A 23,889-nucleotide genomic window follows, 5' to 3' on the forward strand; every position below is an offset into this window, starting at 1 on the left:
TCTTGACATGTGAAGAAGTTGACAATAAAGCAGACTTTGACTTTGACTTTGACTACAGTAGTTAACCCTTGTGTTGACTATCATAAATAGTTTTAAGTACTGTCTGAAGTCATTTGTCACAACAAGGACAACATGGAACAAGTGTGTCACTGTGTCAACATGAAAGAATCTCTGTGTTGTTTGACAGTAGGAAACATTCCCCCAAAGTGTCACAGTAACATCTCTTTGGGTTGAACCTGTTCTTCAAGGTTGCACTTAAGGAATGGAGACACTGCTTCTTCATTCAGCTAAATTACGCATGACTTGACTTGTCATGGTTCAAAAGCAGAATATTAACTGCCAACATTGCAAATGTGTACTTGACGGTAAAATTTATTTATTATTTTGTCATCCAACATAGCTGATATACTTGTACTGTATTTATTTCTAGGCCTGGAACATTTTGAATGGAAATCAAGGAGAAGCTGGTTGTTTCAGAAGTTCTAGGTAAATAATTATAAAGTGTGTTTGTGAGCGTGCGTGTGTGTTTTTGTTTGTGCTTTTCTTCCTGCATGACATCATTTGTATTTGTGTACAGTTAAATCTGGCAAAAAAATTGTCACGGAAGAATGTTGAAGAGGAGGAAATGGATCTTTTCCCCCATAGGCGGGACTAAAGTGACAACACGAGGTGAATGCTTGATAGGAGACTGAGTGACGCCACAAATCTCAGTCAGTGACAAACACCGCGTGTGAAGCAACATGGGTCTCTTTGTTTTTCTCCAAATTTCTCTTTTGTTTCTGCTTCATCAGGGGAAAAGTGAGGAGCCAGAGCCTACGATCAGAGCAGTTGGCGCCACCGTTGAGTTGGGCTATTGTTTTGGAGTAGACTATATTGTCGTTTATAGACGTAGCCCAGGAGGAGACCAGCTGCTTGCCAACTCTTCAGATGACAGCGAGCCCTTCGCCCCTCCTGCTCACCTCCGGGGTCGCATCCACATCAACAATCATAATAACCTGCTCGGGCTGCAGATCCATCAGCTCACGCACTTGGACTCTGGGATTTATAGAAGGGAGTGCTGGGAGAACCGAATGCGGGTCAGCCACCACTTACAGCTGCTGGTCGTTTGCGATGATGAAATTGAAGCTGAAAAGGTCATCGCGGATGAAAGAGGTGGCCAGACTGAGCTGCTGTGCAACGGTACTTCCAGAGTCACGGAGGGAATGTCTGTGCGCTGGTATTATGACATACAGCATCCGTACAAACTCCAGCTCTTCTTAGACACAAGTATGTCACTAGACCCACTGGTGAGTGAGCTACGGGATACTGTGACGGTCAGAGACAATGGGACATTGCTCCTCCTGGACAAGACCTTGATGAAGGAAAAACAGCAATTTTACTGCGTGGTGAGCGATGGAACACAGTGTCGCAATTTTCAGAATATGTACCAACCTGTCCACAGTGAGAGAAGAACAATCTTTGCCTCAGTAGGGGACAAAGTGGAACTGACGTGCCCCTTTGAAAGTAGCAGCCAGTTATGGGAGACGCCACAGGGGAATATAAATGTGAGTGGCGTGAGGAGCAATCAAATGTACATATCAGAGAAATTGAAAGACTACTCACTGGTGATTCCCATCGTTTCACACCAGCACAGCGGCGAGTACTCGTGCGTCGCAGCTACACTTGACCTACAGTACTCGCTATCTCTTTGTCCTCGAAGGCAAGCCAAAGAAAAATTGTGTACTGAAGGTACTAACATCTTGCTGGAATGTGAAGTTGACCTAGAAGATCCCAAGAGGGTGCTTTGGTTCCGCCAAGACTCAACAGGTGACCATAAGCTGATATTCGACTCCAATGACGAGACTATAGAAGTCCCGGAAGATCTGAGAGGCAGGATGTCTCTGTCAGAAGGTCCATTTTCACTGAAGCTGTCCAATGTTCGTGTGACAGACGGAATTTTTTACTGGTGCGTTGCATTAGGCGAAACAAACTCTGCAGACTTGGCCTATGATTACATGGATGACTATGAAGACGAAAACATTGACTATGGAGATGGACAATACTGGTATGAAACACCTCGATGTATCTTCAAACAGGAAAACAAATTAGTTTTGTCAGGAAAACAATCCAGCACTTCTGAGTTTGTTATTGTCGCATTATCAATGGGGCTCGTGGTGGTTGGACTGGTTGTTGCTGTGATTGTAATGAAGAGGACAAAAAACATACAGAAGAGAAAGCAAGTACCCCCACGCTCCAGACGGAAAACAAACGAGCTCAAATTGAATGTGGATTCTGAGCATACTGAAAAGTTGAATCCTGTTTAAAGGGTGTTTTTTTTTTGTATGATATTTTTTTATTTAAGTAAACACTTGATTTTGAAATGAAACACCAGCAAATGCTCAGTTTTTTTATTCCACTTAATTGCTAGCATTTTTCCTTTTTACTTGGGGAAGGGGATATTGATCTTATGACGAGGCAAAATGGCTCTGGTAGACTGGTCATCTCCTAGCCCCACAAGTTAGGGGTTCCATGTCAAAGTGTCCTTGAGCAAGATACCGAACTCTCAGTTGCTCCTGATCTTACGTCATCAGTCAAGTGAAGCACTTGAAATAACCAAGGTAGAAAAGCACTATGGAATTGACAGCCCATTTACCGAAATATTTTTTCCTTTCTTTTATCATGTAGGCCCATCATTACGATTACATGCAACATATTCCAATTTTCAAAACGAAAAATCAGAATAAAAACATTTAAAGGTCATACTGCACTCCACTGTGCTGGAAAATGTACGTGGCGTCAACACCTAAGCAGTATAATGATACTTATCCAAGGCCTAATGACTGTAAGAAACCGGTTAGACTTCTTTTTCTCGATGGGTTCAGTGTGATTAAAAATAACCTTTTCAGAAAGAAGGCACTTACATACCACAAAGAGAAAAAAGGGACATTACGCATCATACCGTCTGAAAAGGTTTTGGGTACACTTGATTTGAAAGTGTCAACAATTAGCTAGGCATGTTTGCACCATTTAGTATTCATCACTACATATGTATGAGTGGAATACTTCATCTTTCTGGAGAATATATGCAAATGCAATTTGACATTAAAGTTAATATTGCTCAATGATGTATGTGAGTATTTTCACATATCTGATGATGCAGTGATCATCTTATTTTTCACATTTCACGATTCAGGAGGTAATATAGATCAAAATATGAGGTACAATTGTAGAAAATAGCACATCAAAGCTTGGGGGTGGAATGTATTAGTATATGAAGTAATAACTTGAACTCTAGCTGCTGAAAAAGTCCTAGAAAATAATATCAATAAAAGAGAAGGAATCCTGCTTAAATTCTTCTGTTTTTTAATGTTTCAAATTAGTTTTTCTTAAAATGTTGTATTATAAATGTTATTTTGAACCTATGTGAAGCACATTGGGTTACCTTGTGCTTCACCACAGTTAATTCCTAAATGTAATGTGCCGTATAATTATTGCCTTGCCTTGCCTTCATGTGTAGGGGCAACAAAAAAACACTTCAATTGCTTGGCAGGCCTTGAGTTAAAAAAGAGCCTGTGGCAGTTATCTAAGGAGTCAGATAGCTGCCATAAAGATTTATGTGTGTAGTACATAAATCTGTGTTGGTTGGCAAGACATATTAAGGTAATATACTACATACTAATCTGTGTTTTTCATAAAGAGCATTTACAGCAGACTTTATGATTTGCGTAAAAGTGTAATGGGTACCTAGAGCTAGATGGATGACTTTGTGAAAGAGATCAACATTTGGGATTTGACTGAGAACGGAACGCTTTTATTTATTTATTTATTTATTTATTTATTTATTTATTCCTTTGCTCATTCATCTGTCTTTCCATCCGTCCATCCATCCGCCCAACCACCAGCTAGCCAGTCTGTCCATTTATTTATTTATTTATTAGAAAGAAATGTGTGCGTGTGTGTGTGTTTGTGTGTGCGCGCTTGCGTGCGTGTGTGTGTGCTTGCGTGCGTGCGTGTATGTTCCTTTCTATTTATTTTAGGAAGTGGGGTTCATCCCATGAAGGAGTCATAAACCAGCAGCAAGTTTATTGAAAAGTTCCAGGGCAGGCCAGTGAAGTCCCATGAGAAACTAAAGTGATTCTGCCAGGTACAGTAAGATATCTTTAGACGATGAGCAGAATACGTTTATGGAATTTACAGAATACTTTTGACAATATGATTCTGCACATGAAAAATTTTATCTGTTATACATTTGAACTTTTGTATCAATTCTATGTGTGTGGCAGTGGTTCTCAAAAATTTCAAACATCTGGATGCTCACTGTATGCCAGGGTTGGACTCCTTCGATAATGGAGAGGGTCACGATATTTCCACACTCGTTCCACAAAGGGCCTCATTGCATATATGTAGTTGATTTATACTATAAACTTGAATGACCTACTTTGTTCTAGTATGTAATAGCCAGTCCATAAGCTTGAAATTTGTTGCATCTTGCTGCGTTTGGACCTCACAGATGGGTCATTTTAAAAATTATTAGATGTAGAAGTTCGCAGTGTGACACGAATGCTAAATTACTGACAGATTTTTATTACAACATTCAGTTCCAGCTCTATATCTGCTTTGTCATTTATAAAAAATGTTCAACGTACAAATGATTCAGACATCATTTTAACACTCCGTGTGGTATAAAATGGATTCTTTTTTTTCTTTTTTTTTTTCCTTCAGCATGGAACAAACCTTGAACAATTGCTGGCCACAGCAACTACAGAACATTCTTCTTCTTGGCTGGCAGTCTTGGAAAATTTGCTTATGGGTGTGGTTGATAGGTCTTTGGAGGCATTTTATGTCTTTGATCGCAATTATCGCTCAATTATTAACTCAATTATCAAGTGTGAACAGATTATATTTATTAATATTTTAACTTCAAGTGTAGAATTAAAGGCTCTGTTTAATAGAGGATAGACAATTGTTTTAAGAAGGTGATATGTATTTGAACGTTCATGAGCACGTCTTGTGAAGCAAGATATTTGCTTGTCGGTTTAATAATTTAACCAACATTTCATTTAATTTTATTTATTAATGCTAAATACAAAATACTTTTCCAGAAGAAGAAACAGTGTTGGCTTCATTGCTATGTTTAGACCAACATGACATCACAGAGGAGGGCAAAAAACATTGGTTTAATTTTGTTCAAGTAAAAACAATAAATTGTGATTAATGCCTTCCACCTAAAGACTGCCTCCAGCAGATCCACGACCCTCATGAGGATATATACCCTGAACTGGCAGGGCACACACGGACAATCATTCATAATCACACCTACGGAAAATTTGGACTGTTCAATTGGCCGACCATGCATGTATTTGGAATGTAGGAGAAAACCGGAGCACCCGAAGGAAGCCCGTGCAGGCTTGGGGAAAACATGCATAGAAGCCCAAAGCTGGAATCGAATCCTGTGCTAACCAGTGTTCCACCCTTCCACCAGCTCATTCCCCCTCTATTCAACAGAAATCAAATCAACATCAAAATAAATATATATATTTAAAAATAGAAATATGTCATCAACATGTCTATAGACACATTCACATTTACTATTAGTTACCATGTCTTGACTCACGCACATCCGATTGAATGATTCCCTCCAGTAAATACAATAATTAACTGACAGTCATGGGGATCAATACGTGTCTGTAGGCAGCATAACTACTTGTCAATGCCAGGTAGCTAAAGGTTGCTTAAAGCAATGATATTGCTTTTCCCTTTTTCTTTCATTGGTATGATAACAGCATTTAAAAGGTTATTCATGGAAAAAAATGGGTGAGTTGTGTCAGAGGCACCTGGCCTATAAACAAATCATATGCATTAGTCACTGTGCTGACCCGAAAGTTGGAAAATATTACAGAAATACTGTCCTCGTCTAACTTCTTTTTGTATTTGTTTCCACGTACGAATTTACAAAAATGAGGTGCACATGAGCAATAAGCGATAGCTCGAACATATATATACGAGCAAGTATGTCACAGTCACTATGGTAATGGCAGAAGGATGTTATCAATATTGATTTTGTTCAGCAAAGTGTGTACTTGCTTCACTGCCATGATAAAGGGTCTTTCACCTGTCAAGAGCTTTTCTACCTTCAAAGTACTCCGAGCGCTTTAGCTCTGTCTCCTCGTTCAACTATTGACGAAGCAGCATTAGTTCAATAGGGGTTCAATATCTTGCTTGAGGATACTTCAACATTGACATAAGGGTTGAAAGGGTTGAAAGGTGACCACCTGAACTATGCCACCACATTGCTCATTTGTAGTCTTCATTCACAACATGTACCCTGATGATATAATCAAAAGAATAGTTGGTGTCATATTTTTATTTTTTTTAAATTCCTCCAAGCATATTACATCATTTTCAGAATTCAGTCATTCTTCACAAAGTGACATAGCTAACCGATGTACCTGCATGGAATGTCCCGAAATGAATAACCAAAGAGTTAGAGGTATTACAAGCCAACATGGTTTTAATGCAGGGACATTCCAATTCCCACCTCAAATAAGGATGAAGTGTGACATTTGGAGGTCATCCACTGCAGTGTCATTCCAAATAGGAGCCACCTCTGCCATCACCATGTTACTTGAAATCAAATCAGCACATCTGTTGAGTGTTTCATAAAGAGAGCTGAGAGAGTCTAAATTGCCGTAATTTGTGAGAACTATTCTTCCATGATGTCCACAAACCTCAACACATTGGTGTGAAAAAACAACAAAAGGGAAGGAGGTGAGCGAATTGCTGTATAACCACAGAGAGAGCATATGCGTCAAGCTAATGGCACCACTTCTGCACCAAAGAGTTCATCTGATGGACTGTTTTTTTTTTTTTACTGCAGAAGTGCAGAGGGGGTGGAGAAGCCATGGCAGAACAGAGACTTCAAGTCCCCACAACGAACCCTACAATATACAAACAGACAGAAGGGAGATGAGCCGCTCGGGGCTTTTCTTCCTTAATATCGGTTTGTTCACAAGCCAGACGTGTGAAGGTGTTTGGTTAGATTGTAGCAACACCAAAATTTATGGCTTTGATTTTCACAGGGCCAAACCAAGCGAGACCAGGACCAATCAAATGGGCTCAATAAAACTGACTTCCCCGGAGCTTTCAAAGGCTTTACAAAGATTTGATTTACAGTCTAGATGCCAGACACTAGTGAGGATGAGCTTGAGATGTTGTGATACACACTCTCGTCAGATTGGATAACTCGTGCCCCCTTGTGCAATGAGACTGTTTATGAGAAAACATCCTCCATTTTATCTTTGCATGTTGACACGGATAAGCCGTAAAGCAGAAATTAGCCGAGGCTTTAAATAGAAATATTCTCTCTCTTTTGAGTAGCAAAGCGAGCTTTCAGCAGGTTAGGTGAGGAAGGTTGTGTTACCTAATTATCTCTTTCAAGTACTGTTTGGAATGTTGAACTTTGAATGAGGTAAGATTTAGCTTTTGTTAAGTCATTTTAAACCGCATTGAGAAACCTGTACTGCATGAATACAGAAGGTCATTAAACTTAATTGCCGGCAGAAAGCTAACTCAAACTGTTCACTGCTAAGCCAATACAATTATTGTTTGAAAGAACTTGATGCAATTAGAGATGTGGCATGAGGACAGACTTAAATAAAATATAACAAAATATAAGAAAAATAACCTTTCGTAAAGTCAGTGTGAGGAAACGTTGTAAATGTTTTAGGATTAGGACTGTTGAGGATTTTGCTCAGAACTAGGTAACGTTTTGACCCATCAGCACGATCATCAGTATGACTAGTTTAATGTGACTGCAACTAGAAGCACTCCAATAAGCCCTTTATTATGAGTTTAGTCAAAGCTTAAACCCTTCTGACACACAGAATTTCAATACAGTGGAAATTCGAAATGAGAAGATCGGTCTTACCAGATGAGGTGGCTCGGGCATCTGATTAGGATGCCTCATGGAGGTGAGGTATTCGGGGCATGTCCCTCCAGAAGGAGGCCCTGGGGACAACCCAGGACACGCTGAAGAGACTATGTCTTGGGAGGTCGAAGAAGTGGCTGGCGAGAGGGAAGTCTGGGCTTCCCTGCTGAAGCTGCTGCCTCCGCGACCTGAACTGCCAGAAGCGGTGGATAATGAATGGATGGATAGATGAATGGCAATGAATAAAAACATTGAAAAAACACAATGATTTATTGATCATTAACTTCAATTAAGGAAGGGAAATGGGAGGGGGGGGCTACATTGAAAAATAATCTTCCATAATAACATGGGAAAATGTAATATGTCTATTTTTTCTTCAGTTCATTGGTTGATTTTGGTATACAGGGTCATTTCATTTTTTTTCTGGCAAATGCACAGATAATCGTGCATACCTACAAATATAGGGACTTAATTATGCATTTTTATGATTTTGGCAGTCATGGTGACGCTCTGAAGGACACCATAACTATGATGCAGCCTGTGCTAAAACGAGTTAAACACCCCTGCCCTAGATGTTGCCAGGATCCTTTTTGCAAATGATGCAAACGATTGCATCGGGGATATGAATAATTTATTCCTAACACAACTTCTTACATTCGTTTGCCACTGTATTGTGTCATTTTGTCACAGAAGACTGAACAAATTTCCAAAAAACATACAGGGTATAACTTATACACACTGTATAGACTCTGATTTTTTCTTTAAAAGAAATCAGTCATTCTTACTCAATCACACAGATTGCTGGTGTGGACTTCCCGGTCACCCACTCCATTCAAGTCTAGCAGATCAAGTTCTTCCACCTATATATCAAACTGTGAAATTGCCACTCTGCCAGGTGTGATGCAGTCGATTGCACCAAGTCTTGCCCAAATGTAATACGAGAAGCTGAGCTAACCTTTCAATCCTGGCAGACAAGATGCCGGGGCAAATACTGGGTGAGAGCTAACTTCTTTGTAAGGCCTCTGATAATTGTCTTTGACACACAGTTGGAAACAACATCACTGTAGCCGTTTATAATAATTTGGGTGGAGCTTTTATTAGTACTCTTACATAAATAGGCTTTTACAGGTAGTACATACCTGTACCTCTTTTTTTTTGGGCTGTGTGACCCTTACATTGTTGCACAATCATCAGTTATCATCATGTAAGACTTAACCTTGAGCAACAGACATTTTGGCAAACATTACTGAACTCAAATGGAACATCTATTGTAAACTAAAAGGAGATTTTTGGAGCACACACCAGCTTTGGTTGTTAGCAGACTGGTGGTGAGCAAGCGTGCCTCCGTTTGAATGGTTGTTTATCTATATTTGCCGTATATTTGTCAAATTTCACAACACTACTTCAGCCCTATCAATGGCTCTGCTTCGCCTCAAAATAGAAAGAAAATGCAAAATGCTTAGTGGACAAATGCGCAGTGACGCATGTATTTGCATGTGGTATGGTTTTATAATTAATAATTTAAGTGTAATTGAAAATGTGACTTTCTCGTGAAACGCAAGAAGAAGACTCACGGGCAGCAACAGGAGTCAATAATAGAGTAATAGAATCTAGTTATGCACTGTGCAGTTTGTTTGCTGAAATAAATTTAGCTGTCTCAGCCGGCACACAAGGTGGGTGGAATGAGATTTTCTTTTCACTTGCTTATTGCATTTATAGTGAGGGAGCTCTTGAATAAAGGGACTGTTTTAGAGACCTGATTGTCCTCTTGACACGCAGGCTGACAAATAATCAGTCTAAATTGCAAAAGTAAAAAAAGCGCAAGAGAGAGAGAGACAGGGAGAGAAACAAAAAGAGAGAGAGACAGACCTAGAGAGAAATAAAGAGAGAAACAGAGAGACAGACAGATAGAGAGAGAGAGAGCGAGAGAGCGAGAGAGAGAGAGCGAGAGAGAGAGAGAGAGAGAGAGAGAGAGAGAGAGAGAGAGAGAGAGAGAGAGAGAGAGAGAGAGAGAGAGAGAGAGAGAGAGTTGCCAATCAAGCACGGGTATAGAGTTCACATCAGATGAACATTTTATGTTAAATAGTGTTGGAGAAGTGAAACGTATGCTTGGTGAGGTGTTAAAGGCACAAAAAGAGACACTCCAAACAAAAGGTACATTTGCTCACCTAACACACTTGAATGCCAGAAATATGGAGAACATGTTGAATGATTTAGTTTGTTCGCTCCAGGGAAAAAACACTTTAGCCTATACAAATGCTACCCACAATGCCGGAAATATGGGGAACATGTTGAATGATTCTGTTTGTTCACTACAGGGAAAAAATACTTTAGCCTATACAAATGCTACCCAGAAGATGAGGGGGCGTTCAGTTTCTCAGAACTGGGGATTTGAAGCTAGTAAAGAAATGGATCAACACTGAGAGGCGTCGAGCACAGGAGGCTTTTGTATCACTTGTTATGTGGTCTTGGCAGTTTTTTGTCCTTTGTGCATGCTGGAATGGTTTCACCTTTTAGCTGCCCGTCTGGCTAAAGAAATGCATACATAAACGGTAATGGAACTTCTGTTTTAAGGACATGATTTTTTTCTTTTTGGGGGGTGTATTGTTTTTTATGGCTGTGTTTCAAAGCCATTGGAGGCATACTGTTTGTATTAAAAAAAAAAAAACACTTCTCCAGAAACAAGAGTAACAATGAGTAAATTCAATTATCATTTACTCTAAACCATGGCTCACCAACATTTTAAAAAATTAAGGCTTTCAATTTGTTACTTCTGAAATCACAGATTTTACTCAAATTACATTTAATTATGTTGGCCCTTGAGCCGATGTACAAGGTCGAAAAGTAAAAACAAATTTGGACTGGCAAATTCGTTCAAACGTACTCGTGAGTATTTCCAATTGAACGTATTTGCAAGCATACATATTTGAACGTATTCAAATCAAATTAAACATATGACAATTAAAACACATTGTCATAGAGCTGTGAAGCGAGTCCAAACCTGAGTAGACATCATGGGACACCTTTCTGCAGAGGAGTAAACGAACACCCATGGCCACTATTGGATGGAAAAAGCTTATTTATTCCCTAAAATAATTGATCAAGAACAGAATCCAAAGACATCTATCATTCAAAACAAGTTTTGTTCAGTGAAGACACTTAGTGAGACTGAATCACAGCAGGATATCCATCTGTAAAGACAAGCAGACTTCATCCCATCTGCAACGTCACCTTCAAGAACCGCTGAAGCTGTCACTGGATGAATTTGAACCCACAATGACCCCCAGGGGCCACAAAATTGCACATAGTGCTTTTTACACTGAAGTCGGCATCACACGTGATGATAGCAATCATGCTCACTTGAATGAGGGATGCCAAAGGTGTCTGTGTGTGTGTGTCTGTGTGTGCGTGCATGCGTGTGTGTGTTTGTTTGTTTATTCGTTTGTGTCTTACCTTTATTTGATTTTTGATGTGAATCCCGGTTTACAGTGACAGATTGATGCATTGATGAGACAAATTTTCCTCGTGCCAAGTGAACTGTTGATGATGAAAGCGGATGGTGAAAGCTACTTCCAGGATATGAGCAATGTCTTACACTTCGAGAAAAAAACACACATTTGAAGTTTTCCATTGTGGCAAAAACAAATCTAAATCATTTCGGACTTATCCGGCCAGCATGTAGCTATTGCAGCACCATTCACAGCATGAAAGGTGCAGGATGAAGCTCAACAATATAATCTTGCATCCAATCTGGAAACTCTGGTTGAAGCCTGTGTACTCGCTTGTCCTCACCTCCCTCCTCCTCTTCTTCTTCTTCCTCCTCCTCCTCCTCCTCTTTCTCACTCAGCCTCCCGCTGACTCTATCCATGGCGCATCTCCATCCTTAACTCCTGCACCCGCTCCTCAAGGATCACACATAAAACCAAAAGAAAAGCAGTGTTGCGAACCAATAGCACAACAAAGCAGGCTCGAGGTAAGGAAACAATTGCCATTTTTTTTGCTTTTTACGGCTTTCACGCACGTTAAGCTGTGGAATGAACGTTTACAAGAGGGACCGTGATCGGACTTTTTTGCACATGGCAGTGACGATGTGAGGAGGTTATACTATTTTCCTGTTCATTCCAGGACTCACTAACACACTACGGCGTGTTGTCATTTTGATGTGTCTCTTCTAGATATCATTTCAGCCCGTGTAAGAGGCTCACAAGAAGTTCAACATTCCGTCCATGCAGACTCTTAACGTCGCATCATTCACGAGGGGTATATATTGATACTATTTTGAAAAAGTATTTTCAGTTGTGTCTATTTTATTAGTGCGAGATCACGTGGTTCAACCTCTCTAAATGCGAAAAATGGGATGACTATAATCCGATTAAGTTTTCCTGAGCTGTTTGTATTTTCTTCGAGTGCGCGTGTGTGTTTACAAGCGTAATAAGTGCTGGACACGATGCATCCTTTGTCTCTCATCTGTAGAACCTATCCCGTGGTAATGTGCTTTTGAACAATTTGGGATGTTATCCTTAAAGATTGTTGTGCAAAAGAAAAAGTAATAGTCCGGATACTTTTGTTATTTTTTAGATGTTTTACAATATATTTTTTGCTGCTGCTGGATGATCATCATTATTTTCATTATTATTATTATTATTATTATTTATCCAATGCATCCATATGTGTGTGTGTGCACGTGTGCGTTTGTCTACATGCGAATTTTGGAAAACACAAAGAATAAACCTAGGATTGCTCATGATATGTAAGAATAAAAAGCTTTGCGTTGAACCTTATTAAAGTCTACCGAGCAACTCTGTACCAGAAAAATCCTAAGCACCTCCTGTTTCCTCATCACTTGCATCCTAAATCCCTCAGTCCCTCCCTCATCATCTACCTCTGACCTCATTTGTTGCCTTGTGTTATTCGACATAGTGTGTACCTTGCACAAATGCTATTACGTTCAACATGTTTGCTGCTATGCTATCTAAGCAGCAGCACCTGTGTTTTGTCACGACTGGCACTTGGTTGGTTTGGCTTGCAGATGCTTTTATGAGGCTCTACAAATAATGTTCTGGGATGTATATGTATGCACATTGGAGGCACACAAAAGATGAAACGATTGTCCCCTTCCAGCTGTTGATACACGGCATGGTCTATGCTGTGGCATTTATAAACAAGAAGACTTGCATATCAATATGCTCTAAATCACTGAAGCATCTGTCTTACTTCTTTGGAGAGCAGCAGGGTGTGAGGAGTTGGCAGTTTGATCATGACTGGAAAGAAGAAAAAAAAAATTGTGGCTGTGGAATCACACAGGTCAGCCAGCCACTTATGCAACACGTGTAGGCAAGCAAAAGTGCAAAAAATGTGCTTTTTTAGGAGACAAAGATGACAACGGCAGCAAATTTACATTAAGGCCAGTAATGCAGTAATGTTACACCAGATACATAAATATCCATCCATCTATTTTATAGGGTTTGTTCTGAAAAGAGTTAAGTGTTTTATTTACAAAATTTGGTGCAGTAGGTATTTATGTTGTTTTCTCATTTCAAGAAGGTATTAGTTTGTACAAATGCTTTCATCAGCGTGGACATATTCCTTGTTGTGTCGTTGGAGGATTGGAATTTCCACGTTGCAATGGGAATGTAATGGGTAACTTGCTCACATTAGCACTTTCTATTCCCATGTCCTATTATTTGTTCCTATTAATATTGCAGTGCAGTAAGGGGCGGAAGTAAATATTTCCTACTTGTTTTATAGCCCATCAACTACAATACATCAGTGTTAGAAACAATAATCAAAAAAAGGTGTTGTAGACCAAACTGTGCCCACATTAACAATTTAACGTTGTGGCACTCTGTGCAAAAGTTGACAAAGTGAAATTTACATTTTTCTCCAATGAATACAAAAAAATAGGAAAGCTCACATAATACAAAATGTATGTATAAACATTTCTGTCACTGTGCAAAATGTAAGAAAAAACATTTTCCCCTTCAGACTTGATTTTGTAATTACTGTGGGTTTTTCTAACTGTACGCAAACAGAGTTGCTTATGTTGTCAGGTCTGTATTTTTCTCAAACCGGCAGAGTCTTTGGTTTGCTACTGTTTCTGATGAACGAAAGAACAAAAGATGATCTCAGCTCAATGTGACCAATTCCCACAGAAATGAATTTGCAACAGGGACACATACACACCATAAACGAACAAGGGGCAGACTTGAAAAACAGAGCTACATAAAAAGAAACAATAATATTGGTGATATGATGCATCGTTTACCGGTGGTTTTGATTGAGGTTGCCTGTGCACCGCCACTTTGGGTGATAGAAAGTCAGGACTCTTGGGTGAATATCCACCATTGCTTTTATGCACTGGGAGTGAGACAAAAAGATGGTTGCCGATTTTAAAGGTCGTTTTTGAAAAAAACCTTTACTCCCTCATGTCAAAGTGTGCGAGAACATTTAGCATTTCCATCCATAAAGATGAGCTTCAGATCAAGTGGACTTTTATCTTAGCTGCTATTTTAGGCGAAATTACCAATGAGAGAGCAAGATTTATTATAATAATGCTGCTTTGTGCCTCGTATACTGACCTTGTTGTTTGGGGCGGTGTCTTTCTTTAGGAAAAAAAACTTTAGGACAACAGTTTTCAAAAGGACGTAAGATGATTTTTTTTTTTTTAAAGCAAAAGATCTATCTATTTTTAAACCTGATTTACTATTTTGTAAGTAGAGCATAGACCGATGCAATCAGCTAACTGTACAGATGACAGAAAAAAAGATTGTTGCATAATAAAGATTCATTTATGATTGACACGTGTGTGTGTGTGTGTGTGTGTGTGTGTGTGTGTGTGTGTGTGTGTGTGTGTGTGTGTGTGTGTGTGTGTGTGTGTGTGTGTGTGACCAGTAAGAAGGATGTAGCACCAACGGGGTGGGGGAAGAGGATGGAGTGTTCCTGGAAGACAGTGCTGCTGCTGGTGTGTGCCTCATTGGGGGTCCAGTACACAGCCATTCGCACTCTGAGGGACTCGCTGTCTGGACCCTGTCAGGGTGTTTACCAGTGTCAGAGCAGACATCACAGAGGTACCACAAACATTAATAATACAGATAAGTTCATGTCTGCCGTTGTGACAGAGGTAAATCTTAACATTATTGATATAAAAGAAAGTGATTTCTCTGGCCCTCCCTGTGTGGAGTTTGCCTGTTCTCCCCGTGCCTGCGTAAGTTTTCTCCCACATCCCAAAAACATGCTCGGTAGGCCGATTGATTGAGCACTCCAAATTTTCCGTATAGGTGTGAGTACGAGTGCGGATGGTTGTTTGTGTCTGTGTGCGCTGTGATTGGCTGGCAACCAGTTCAGGGTGTCCTTCGCCTACTGCCAGATAACTGCTGGGATAGGCTCCAGCACGCCCGCGACCCCCGTAGGGACAAGCGTTTTAGAAAATGGATGGATGGATGATTTTAAGACCTTTTCCTAACTTGAAAGATATTAACATTGATAGCTCTCATCATGATTTGACAACATCTAATCGTGATTTACTAGCCACGCACTACAACAATGTATTTACGAGCATCTCTCAACTCCTTGGCCTCTGTGAAAATCAGTTCTGTTCCTCTTACTGTACTGTGCCTGTGACTGGCACCCCTATTTGCAATCAACTCCTCATCAGTAGAAATTACATGTTAGCCGTTTGTGCTATAAATAGACGTTCAGTATTTCAAGTCCCCCTATAACCACAAGAAGACAAGCTTCTTCCAAATTATTACGCTTTACTGCCTGGTCTCTATCGTTTACCTTTTCCTCACTAGCAATAACAAATAAAAAAATCTTATAATTTAAAATAATTGTTTTAAAATGAACCAAATTGTTACCTCAAGAGATAAGGCATCAGGAAACTCACTAGCGGCTCATTTTTGATTTAATAAAACCTCATAATATTATGTAATTATTTCTGATAAAACTGTCACTTAAATGAGCCAATCCTAGTTCATTAATTAGCAGTCTAAAGTGACAAATTAAGTGCAAGTAGTAAAGTGCTTTCAATGACTCATTTCTAAAGAATTAATTAGGGAAGCCTGTCCGCCTCACAGTTCAGAGGTGCAGGATTTGATTTTGTCTCGGGCTTCATGTGGGGAGTTTCTTTTGGTAGCTACAGTTTCCTCCTACATTGCAAAAACATGCATGGTAGGATCACTCCAAATTGTCTCGAGGTGTGATTATGAGCATGAATGGTTGTCTGTGTGACTATTTCAGGGTGTCCCCCGCCTACTGCCTAAAAACGTCTGGGACAGGCTCGGAAGGTGACTGACTAAATAATTGGGGATTAAATTGTGCAAGAATCCACACAATATTAAAATGTATCACTGATGAAAACAAACATTCAACTTTTGCTTTAGCATGCGTATGCCCTGAAACACATTGTTTTCTTTCCTTCTCAAAGAATCCAATTGGAGAGCCTTATGTGATGACAGTTGGATGTCCATGGAATCCCCTCAGAAACACATCCTGCTGTTTGCCACTACACGCAGCGGCTCATCCTTCACTGGTCAGCTGCTCAATCAGCACCCTGAGATCTTTTACATGTTTGAACCTCTCTACCACATCCAGCAAGCATTCACAAATTCCAGCGGGAGGATTCGTCGTACTTTGGACCGCCGGGCCCTGCTGGGCGCGTACAGAGACCTTCTGCTCAATTTGTACAAATGTGACCTTCACTTTATCGAGAGTTACATCCGCCCTGAGCCTCAGGAACACGTCACTAATTCCTTCTTTCGTAGAAGCTCTAGTCATGCCCTTTGTTCTCCTCCTGTGTGTCTGGAAGGAGGGAACGGAGCAGCACTCGAGCCTCCTGAGGAAAGTTGGTGTACCAAGAAGTGCGGAAACTTGAACCTCACCTTAGCATCAAGGGCATGTCTGTCAAGAGGCCACGTAGCCATTAAGACAGTTCGGATCCCCAAGGTGAGCGACCTGCGAACTTTGATTGAAGATCCACGTCTGGACCTAAAGATCATCCACCTGGTGAGGGACCCTAGAGCAATTCTCGCCTCACGCATCACAGCATTTTCAGATCAGTTTCGGGCTTGGAAAATATGGAACGCTACGGGGCGGCAACCGCGATATGTAGACCTATCGCAGATCACAAGCACCTGCCAGGACATGGTGGCGTCCGCAGAAGCAGGATTGGCGAGACCAGCTTGGCTGCAGGGTCGTTATCTTTTAGTGAGGTATGAAGATTTAGCATTTAACCCAAAAGACATGGCTGACAAGATCTATCAGTTTATTGGCCTAGAGTTGGAGGACAGGGTGCAGACATGGATTACAAGGAACACCAACAGCAATGTGTTTGCTCCATTTGATTGGAATTACAAGTACTCCACCACCAGAGACTCCAGAATGACGGCTGAGAGTTGGAGGCTTCGTTTGGACCATGATATTGTCAGGACTGTGCAGAATTTGTGCAACGACACTTTAGCCCTGCTAGGATACAAACTTGTTCATTCGACATTCCAACTAAGAAACTTGTCCCATAGTCTAGTTGAACGCAACCCATTTCAACCCAACCTTTCTCAAAATTGGGTAACGACCAAAAATGGTCAGGGTGGTACATAATTTATCCATAAAGATATTTGTATTTATTTGTTACATGTGGGGTTATTTTCATCTTTTTAAATCATTGATAAATTCAGGTCTTGGACCAAAAAGGTTTCAGAAACCATCCAACCAGTAATAATAATTAATAATAAAAATAATAATAATAATAATGCATGTAACAAAGTATAAGGATGTATTTATAGATCCTTCTTTTTACTGGTGATTCAATGCTGTGAAGGTGCTAAAATAAAGAAACAAAATACATAATTTGTTAATATTTTACCATTTCAATACGGATGTGCCAGATATCAAATGGTGTGACATGCACAGATTTGGACTAAACTACTCAGTTTATTGCTGTGTGTTGCAGTTATGTGGGAATTAATATTTATTTATTATTCTATTTGTAATATCACAATGTCACATTACTGCTGTAAATCAAACAAGCAAATGATATGCATTGGCTATTGTAATTTGAAGTATAGTTTTAATAATGCCTTTGGAAATAAATGTGAATAAATGAGTGAAATCCAACAGTGATTTAGACAAATGTAAATTTGTGGTCTGGTGTTGAATGGAATCAAGTAAATTATCGTCAAATCCTTTCCCTAATAAGTGCATGTTAGATTGGAATTCTGTCCATTTACTCCGTCCTTCTCCCAAACGAACTGGAGTCTTTGGTCTCGAAGTGCAAATTCCTACAACTGGTTTAATTTGGAACTCAATGTATCTATGCAGAAGATAGCCGATAACTTAGAAGTCCCTGCTCTATGTCGAGAAGCACAGTCACAGATCAGAGTTGCTCACAATTTTAGACATCCTCACTCGATACCATATTTTGTAGAATTTTCAGGGTAATCATAATGAGTCATGATGTCGCCACTAACTGTGATTTTGCTACTTTTCAAACAGCATCATATTTCCGTGGCAACTGTAATGGTGCATGGCTGAGAGTGATGATAATACTCAAGCTACAAAATAAAGCCAATGCTGGCTTCAGGAAATGAATGCAAGTTTAGCAAAACTGTCAGGTTTTTTATCTTGGGAACATTCTGGTAAATCTGAGGTGAAATTGGCCTTTCATTGATGGAGTCTGTTCATCAATTTTCTATCTTTCCTGCAGCTGCTCACACAATTGCTGACACCACAAATATCTCCCTATACATCTAAAGATCCTGAGCAGGGCAAACAGGATTTAAAATGCATGGTGAAAAGAATATAATCTGCAGGCCTAAACTGTTCATAAATTAAACTTTTGGCCCAAGTCAAGGAAATGTACATCATCATTTTTTCGCTATCCCCTCTCTGTCATGCAAACTGCAATTGGACTGAGTCAGCTGTAAGATAATTATTCATTTCTTTGCACACAATAACAGAAGTTTCTTCCAATCTCCTTGCCAGTGCTGACAAAATGGTATCAATATTGCTAAAATGATGAGGCATGTGCTTCCATCATTACCTGGTTAGTGTCTAAGTAGATGACCCAAATACAATACATGGTATCATTTAGGTTTGTATTCATTGGCTCATTGGCTAGTGTAGAGCAGAAGAAAGCACTATGTTTAGCAAGATCTCATTTTACTGTAAGACACTGTGGAGAATACAAATTTAATGGTTAATGCGCATTTGTTAACATACTGATTCAAATTCTCTTTTGAGAGTGTCAGCAGAAACAGCCCCACTCACCCACAACACAACATGTCGCTAGTCATGCACGCTGGGTTGCTTGATTGGCAAACTAGGGCTGATGAAGCGATGCCGCTGGACAGAGAGCAGGTAGGAGATGCTGGACGTCAGGTAGACCTACAAAATTGAAATCGTTGCATAAACAACCATGAATCTTTCCACAAAGCATTTGTACTTTACGTGATTAAATAGTAAATACATGATTTTAGAAATAAAGCAAAACCTTTTCAGCAAAAATCACATTGTGTCTTCATATCTCATCATTATTTGTGGACAGCACACAACTCATCAGTCTGATCTTTACAGCATAATACACATTTGTAAGTGGTGAAGGTATTGCATTATGGTATAGCTCCAATGTGGTCCATTGGTGTGTTTTTATTTTAAACATGACCAAAATGATCCTCCATCTTCAGGCCACAGTCCTGGCAGTGTGAACCAGCTGCCACTTAGTTTTTCCACATACCATCTTGACCTTCTAGTCTTGCTGTTATGTTACTGTTGATGGAATTAGCTCAGTTGCAAAAATCCCCCTTGGTGTTTTATTAACACCCTACTGTAATCACTGGGTTTAACCACTGGCTGCTTATAATGAGATGAGGGGAAGGATGTCCTTTGGGGTTGCTCCAGTAGTTGCAGGTAGGCTATGTGGTTTATGCAGGCTTTAATTTCACACTGTCTTTATGGTTCTTAAAGGACCTCATATGGGCAAGCAGCCCAGAAATGTACAAATTAGGACCTCTCGTGTTGCCGCTCGCTTCAGTCATTGTATGTTGTTGACACATGCATACAAAGATGCACTTGCCTCTTTGTTCCTGTGCTGTAATGGAGTTGTGCTTTAATGGCTTTGGCACATTTGCAGTCTGAGGAGTGACCACACCACATTGTGCACTCTTTTAGGATGGTATTGATTTTAGAAAGGCTGGAGAGGGCGCAGCAAACAGCATATTGACAAACCACTTAAAAGGGCTTGTGAAAAGTACTGTTGACGACTAAGAAAACTCACTGAGAGATGACCACTCCAGCTTGAATCAGCACCTTAAGAAAGCTCACGGTGTTTATGCTGCTGTTTAATGGCACCTTGAAGCGACTGTGTATAGTGTAGCATATGGTATCAAAATGTTTGATACTAAAGATGGTGAGAAAATACTTTAAGCTCATCAGACGTTTCCCTCGTCACACAAGCACCGCAATCCCACAGGCACTGGCTCAGACATATTGCATTTTTCACACTTCTCACTGGAAAGCAAAGATGTCATTTATGGCGAGATTAAGGAGCATTTAGAAAACACTTTGAGCCGCTGGGGCCTCGAGCAGACATCAGGCAAAATCCCAGCCTCACTTACATAGTGCTATTTTCCCTCATGTGCGGGGTTCAAACGTACACAGACAACACTCTGCATGCAACCCTGCTGTTTATTTGATGTCGACGCTCCTCTGCGCTCACTTTTCAGCCGTTTGCGTCATTTTCTGTAGTTCACTTAAAGTCATAAATGCCTGCTGTCTCAGTTTTTCCTGTACAGCAAATGGAATTTCGTGAGTTTACCAGCGATCCTAAGGTTGTTGTCAACATCTCATTGATAATGTAATAAGTGCAGAGATAGAAAAGTAGAATTAAGTGTTTCAGGGTCTCATGCTTCATCATCTCACCAGGTGAGAGAATTCAGAGCTTCAAGAAGTTTTACAGTTTCCAAAAAAAAAAAAAAAAAAGAAAATCAATCCTAAGGAACACTCAGATGTAATAATCACATATAGTGCATGCATCATTCTTTATCATACCATCCACACTCAGGGCTTCATCAATTACTATTCACACATATCTCCAGAACAATGCGCATCACACTCATAATCAAGCTGGGGACAATTTTGAGTATTATTATGATATATATTATATTATATATAATATATAAGGAGATATATATATATATATGTCATCAGTTCGCACAACCCACTTTATCGTATTTCATTCCCAGCTCCAGTTTCAAAAGGACGTAGGCATGAAAATATCTATTCCATCCAAATATTCCATTCCCCCCGATATCAGTCTTGTACACCAGGAGGCAGAATAAAGTGCTGCATGAAGCCTACGCTGCAACAGTTGGGAGGGGTGTGAGATCCTGTGGGCTTAGATCCGAAGTTATCTTTAACAGAAGTCTGTGAGTTTGGCTCCTGCAGTGATTTTTATTCTCTTTACTTAAATTACAATGCCTGAGGTGGCTGTCTCTTGCACCAATCCCATAAGCTTTTTTTGTGTCCAAAATAAACCAACATTTGATTGAATTTATTTTCTCACATGGCCCCAAAACAGTGCAGCACCTGCCTGTTGAAAATGACAAAATAACACATTACCATAAACATGACAAGGTGCACCCTTACTATAAATCCATCCATCATGAACATTGGGTTACCAACACAAGTAGACTTTAGCACATATAGTATAATCTATTTGCAGCATTTCCCTCACAGTACCTGAGATCGTGCATTCAACTCTCGTCTGGAGATAGCATGTTGTCTCCATGCTTGCGTGAGGGTTGATCAATCACTTATGCCAGCAGATCTAACCATTTACCTATCTATCCATCTATCCATCTATCCATCTATCCATCTATCCATCCATCCATCCATCCATCCATCCATCCATCCATCCATCCATCCATCCATCCATCCATCCATCCATCCATCCATCCATCCATCCATCCATCCATCCATCCATCCATCCATCCATCCATCCATCCATCCATCCATCTATCTATCTATCTATCTATCTATCTATCTATCTATCTATCTATCTATCTATCTATCTATCTATCTATCTATCTATCTATCTATCTATCTATCCATCCATCCATCCATCCATCCATCCATCCATCCATCCATCCATCCATCCATCCATCCATCCATCCATCCATCGACCATTTTTCTTTTTAACACAGGTGCAGGGTTGGCTTACCTCCAGCACAATTCTTTTTAGAAGATCGTGACTCCATTCTTTTTTTACCTAGCATGCTTTAATTCGTATTTATGTAAGCTTAGCTAATGAGTGGAGTCAAGGAGAACCACCTTAGGACACGCCAGATTTAAAGACAAACTAAGAATTTCAGGGAGGATTTTTTTGAATGAATCTTCTGCACCCCAAGGCAGGAGTTAGTCTCCCGAGACTGACTTGCTTCAGCAAATCTGCAGGATGAAAGTATTGATGAATGTCCTTCAATGGTTGAATTGGAAAAATAAAGCTTTCTGCCACCCATGTTATTTTCCATACTGCCTTTTGCATTAACAATATACACGAAACACAAACAACTGCATCGTTCTTGATATCCCCATCAATAATTGCACTAAACAACTTTTAGCCTGAAAACCAAATGTGAACAATCCATTTTGACAGCAGATGCCTGTAGGCTAATTTGCATGTCAAACAGTAACTCAATTTACTCAGCCTGTAATTGCTATCTAAGAATGTTGAATCAACAACAGAGGAACATAAGGATATGAAATCATCAGTTAGAAGCGAGAAGTCAAGATGAGTGATGCTGTCCCTTTGTGTACCAAAGGTATTGAAAGCACAGGGTGGGGGGGGAAAGCTGTCTTATGTGACAAATAGTAGGAAATTGCTTGACAAAAAAAAATGTTAGCTGTATATACAGAGCAGCAGGATTCCTTCAATCCACTCAAAAAGTGGATTGAAGAAAAAAAAAAAAATCACAAAAACACTGCAGGTTGATTTATGAATCCACATATGCATATGAGGGCAGAAAAATTCATCAACATTAATAGTATAATTGTAAGTAAGTCGAACAACCACATGTTTGTGATGTTTATTCACAGTAAGACGAATTAGTAATTAGTGGAAATTAATATAAAAAGAAAATGACATGAATAAAATAGAAGCAATTTTTTAAGACATAAATATATAAATAAATGCCCAATTAAACAATCTAACAACAAAATATAAATCAATGCATTGGAAGAGAATTTACAAAATCTTGAACCATATAAATAGAAACTAAATCTAAGATATATGAAAACAAGCAAGTCGTGTAATATTTGAACTATAAACTGCTACTTCTATGAATTTTTACAAATTAGCTTCATGCCGCCAGGAGATTTAAACTATAATCTCATCATCATGTCTGACCACTGAAATTACTGAACACGTCACAGTGGCCCAATGAAACAGTGCTCACACTGAACCTCGATGTCAGTCATTGTGTAATTGAATGTAATGTTTCTCAATTAGTGTTCGTGTCTGTTCTTCCTTCTTTGTGATCTTGTTAAACATCATCAGTTATGGCTGTATGCTACTCTAACTGTGTTGGACAGAGAATTACTATTTCTTTGTTACATTAGGAATATATTGTCATCAGAGTTTTGATCCAAATTTCAATAATATACCTGTCGGAGCTTAATTTCCTCACAGTTACTTTTAATAGTTGCACCTCCATGTTTCATATAGCCAGTGCCTCTAGTTTTTATGTCATTTGAGAACATTACATATTGGGACAAAATGTTTGTGTTTGTTGTTTTCTTCTTCGATTTGAATTCACTCGTGAATTGCATGCTGTCCTACTGTTTTACTTTGATCTCATGCAGGGATCTGCTATGCTGAGCTGCCATAAGCTATGCTCATGCTGCTAGCTTGCTTCTGAAATGCGGCCACGTCAACTACACAATAAGGCTTGGTGGAAACTGCGGCAATCGCAGCACTATTTACGACTACCCAG

The 23,889-nt window shown here is 39.7% G+C and overlaps 1 protein-coding gene and 1 long non-coding RNA gene across 2 annotated transcripts; one reads left to right on the forward strand and one right to left on the reverse strand.

The window, feature by feature from the left end:
• Window positions 1–7,941: 7,941 nt before the first annotated feature.
• LOC147055896 (uncharacterized) lies at window positions 7,942–15,662 on the reverse strand. Its single transcript, XR_015066533.1, has 6 exons — window positions 14,172–15,662; window positions 13,121–13,167; window positions 11,699–11,808; window positions 11,360–11,443; window positions 10,908–10,964; window positions 7,942–8,099 (listed from the first exon to the last, which is right to left on the reverse strand). It is a non-coding gene; the product is annotated as an uncharacterized LOC147055896 (long non-coding RNA).
• LOC147055897 (carbohydrate sulfotransferase 1) lies at window positions 14,835–17,719 on the forward strand. The gene is made up of 2 exons (XM_085915331.1): window positions 14,835–14,973; window positions 16,332–17,719. The coding sequence occupies exons 1-2, from the start codon at window positions 14,835–14,837 to the stop codon at window positions 17,498–17,500; spliced, it is 1,308 nt and encodes a 435-aa protein (XP_085771457.1). The 3' UTR covers window positions 17,501–17,719.
• Window positions 17,720–23,889: the final 6,170 nt, after the last annotated feature.

This window comes from Syngnathus leptorhynchus, chromosome 6 (assembly GCF_054491065.1).
Source record: "Syngnathus leptorhynchus isolate UIUO chromosome 6, UIUO_Slep, whole genome shotgun sequence".
NCBI classification, from domain to species: Eukaryota; Metazoa; Chordata; class Actinopteri; order Syngnathiformes; family Syngnathidae; genus Syngnathus; species Syngnathus leptorhynchus.

Bases quoted from the DNA above. Each gene is read 5' to 3' on its own strand.
- LOC147055897 (XM_085915331.1), top strand. From the start codon at position 14,835: ATGGAGTGTTCCTGGAAGACAGTGCTGCTGCTGGTGTGTGCCTCATTG. The intron at 14,974-16,331 runs GTACCACAAACA...TCCTTCTCAAAG, and splicing joins TCAGAGCAGACATCACAGAG to AATCCAATTGGAGAGCCTTA.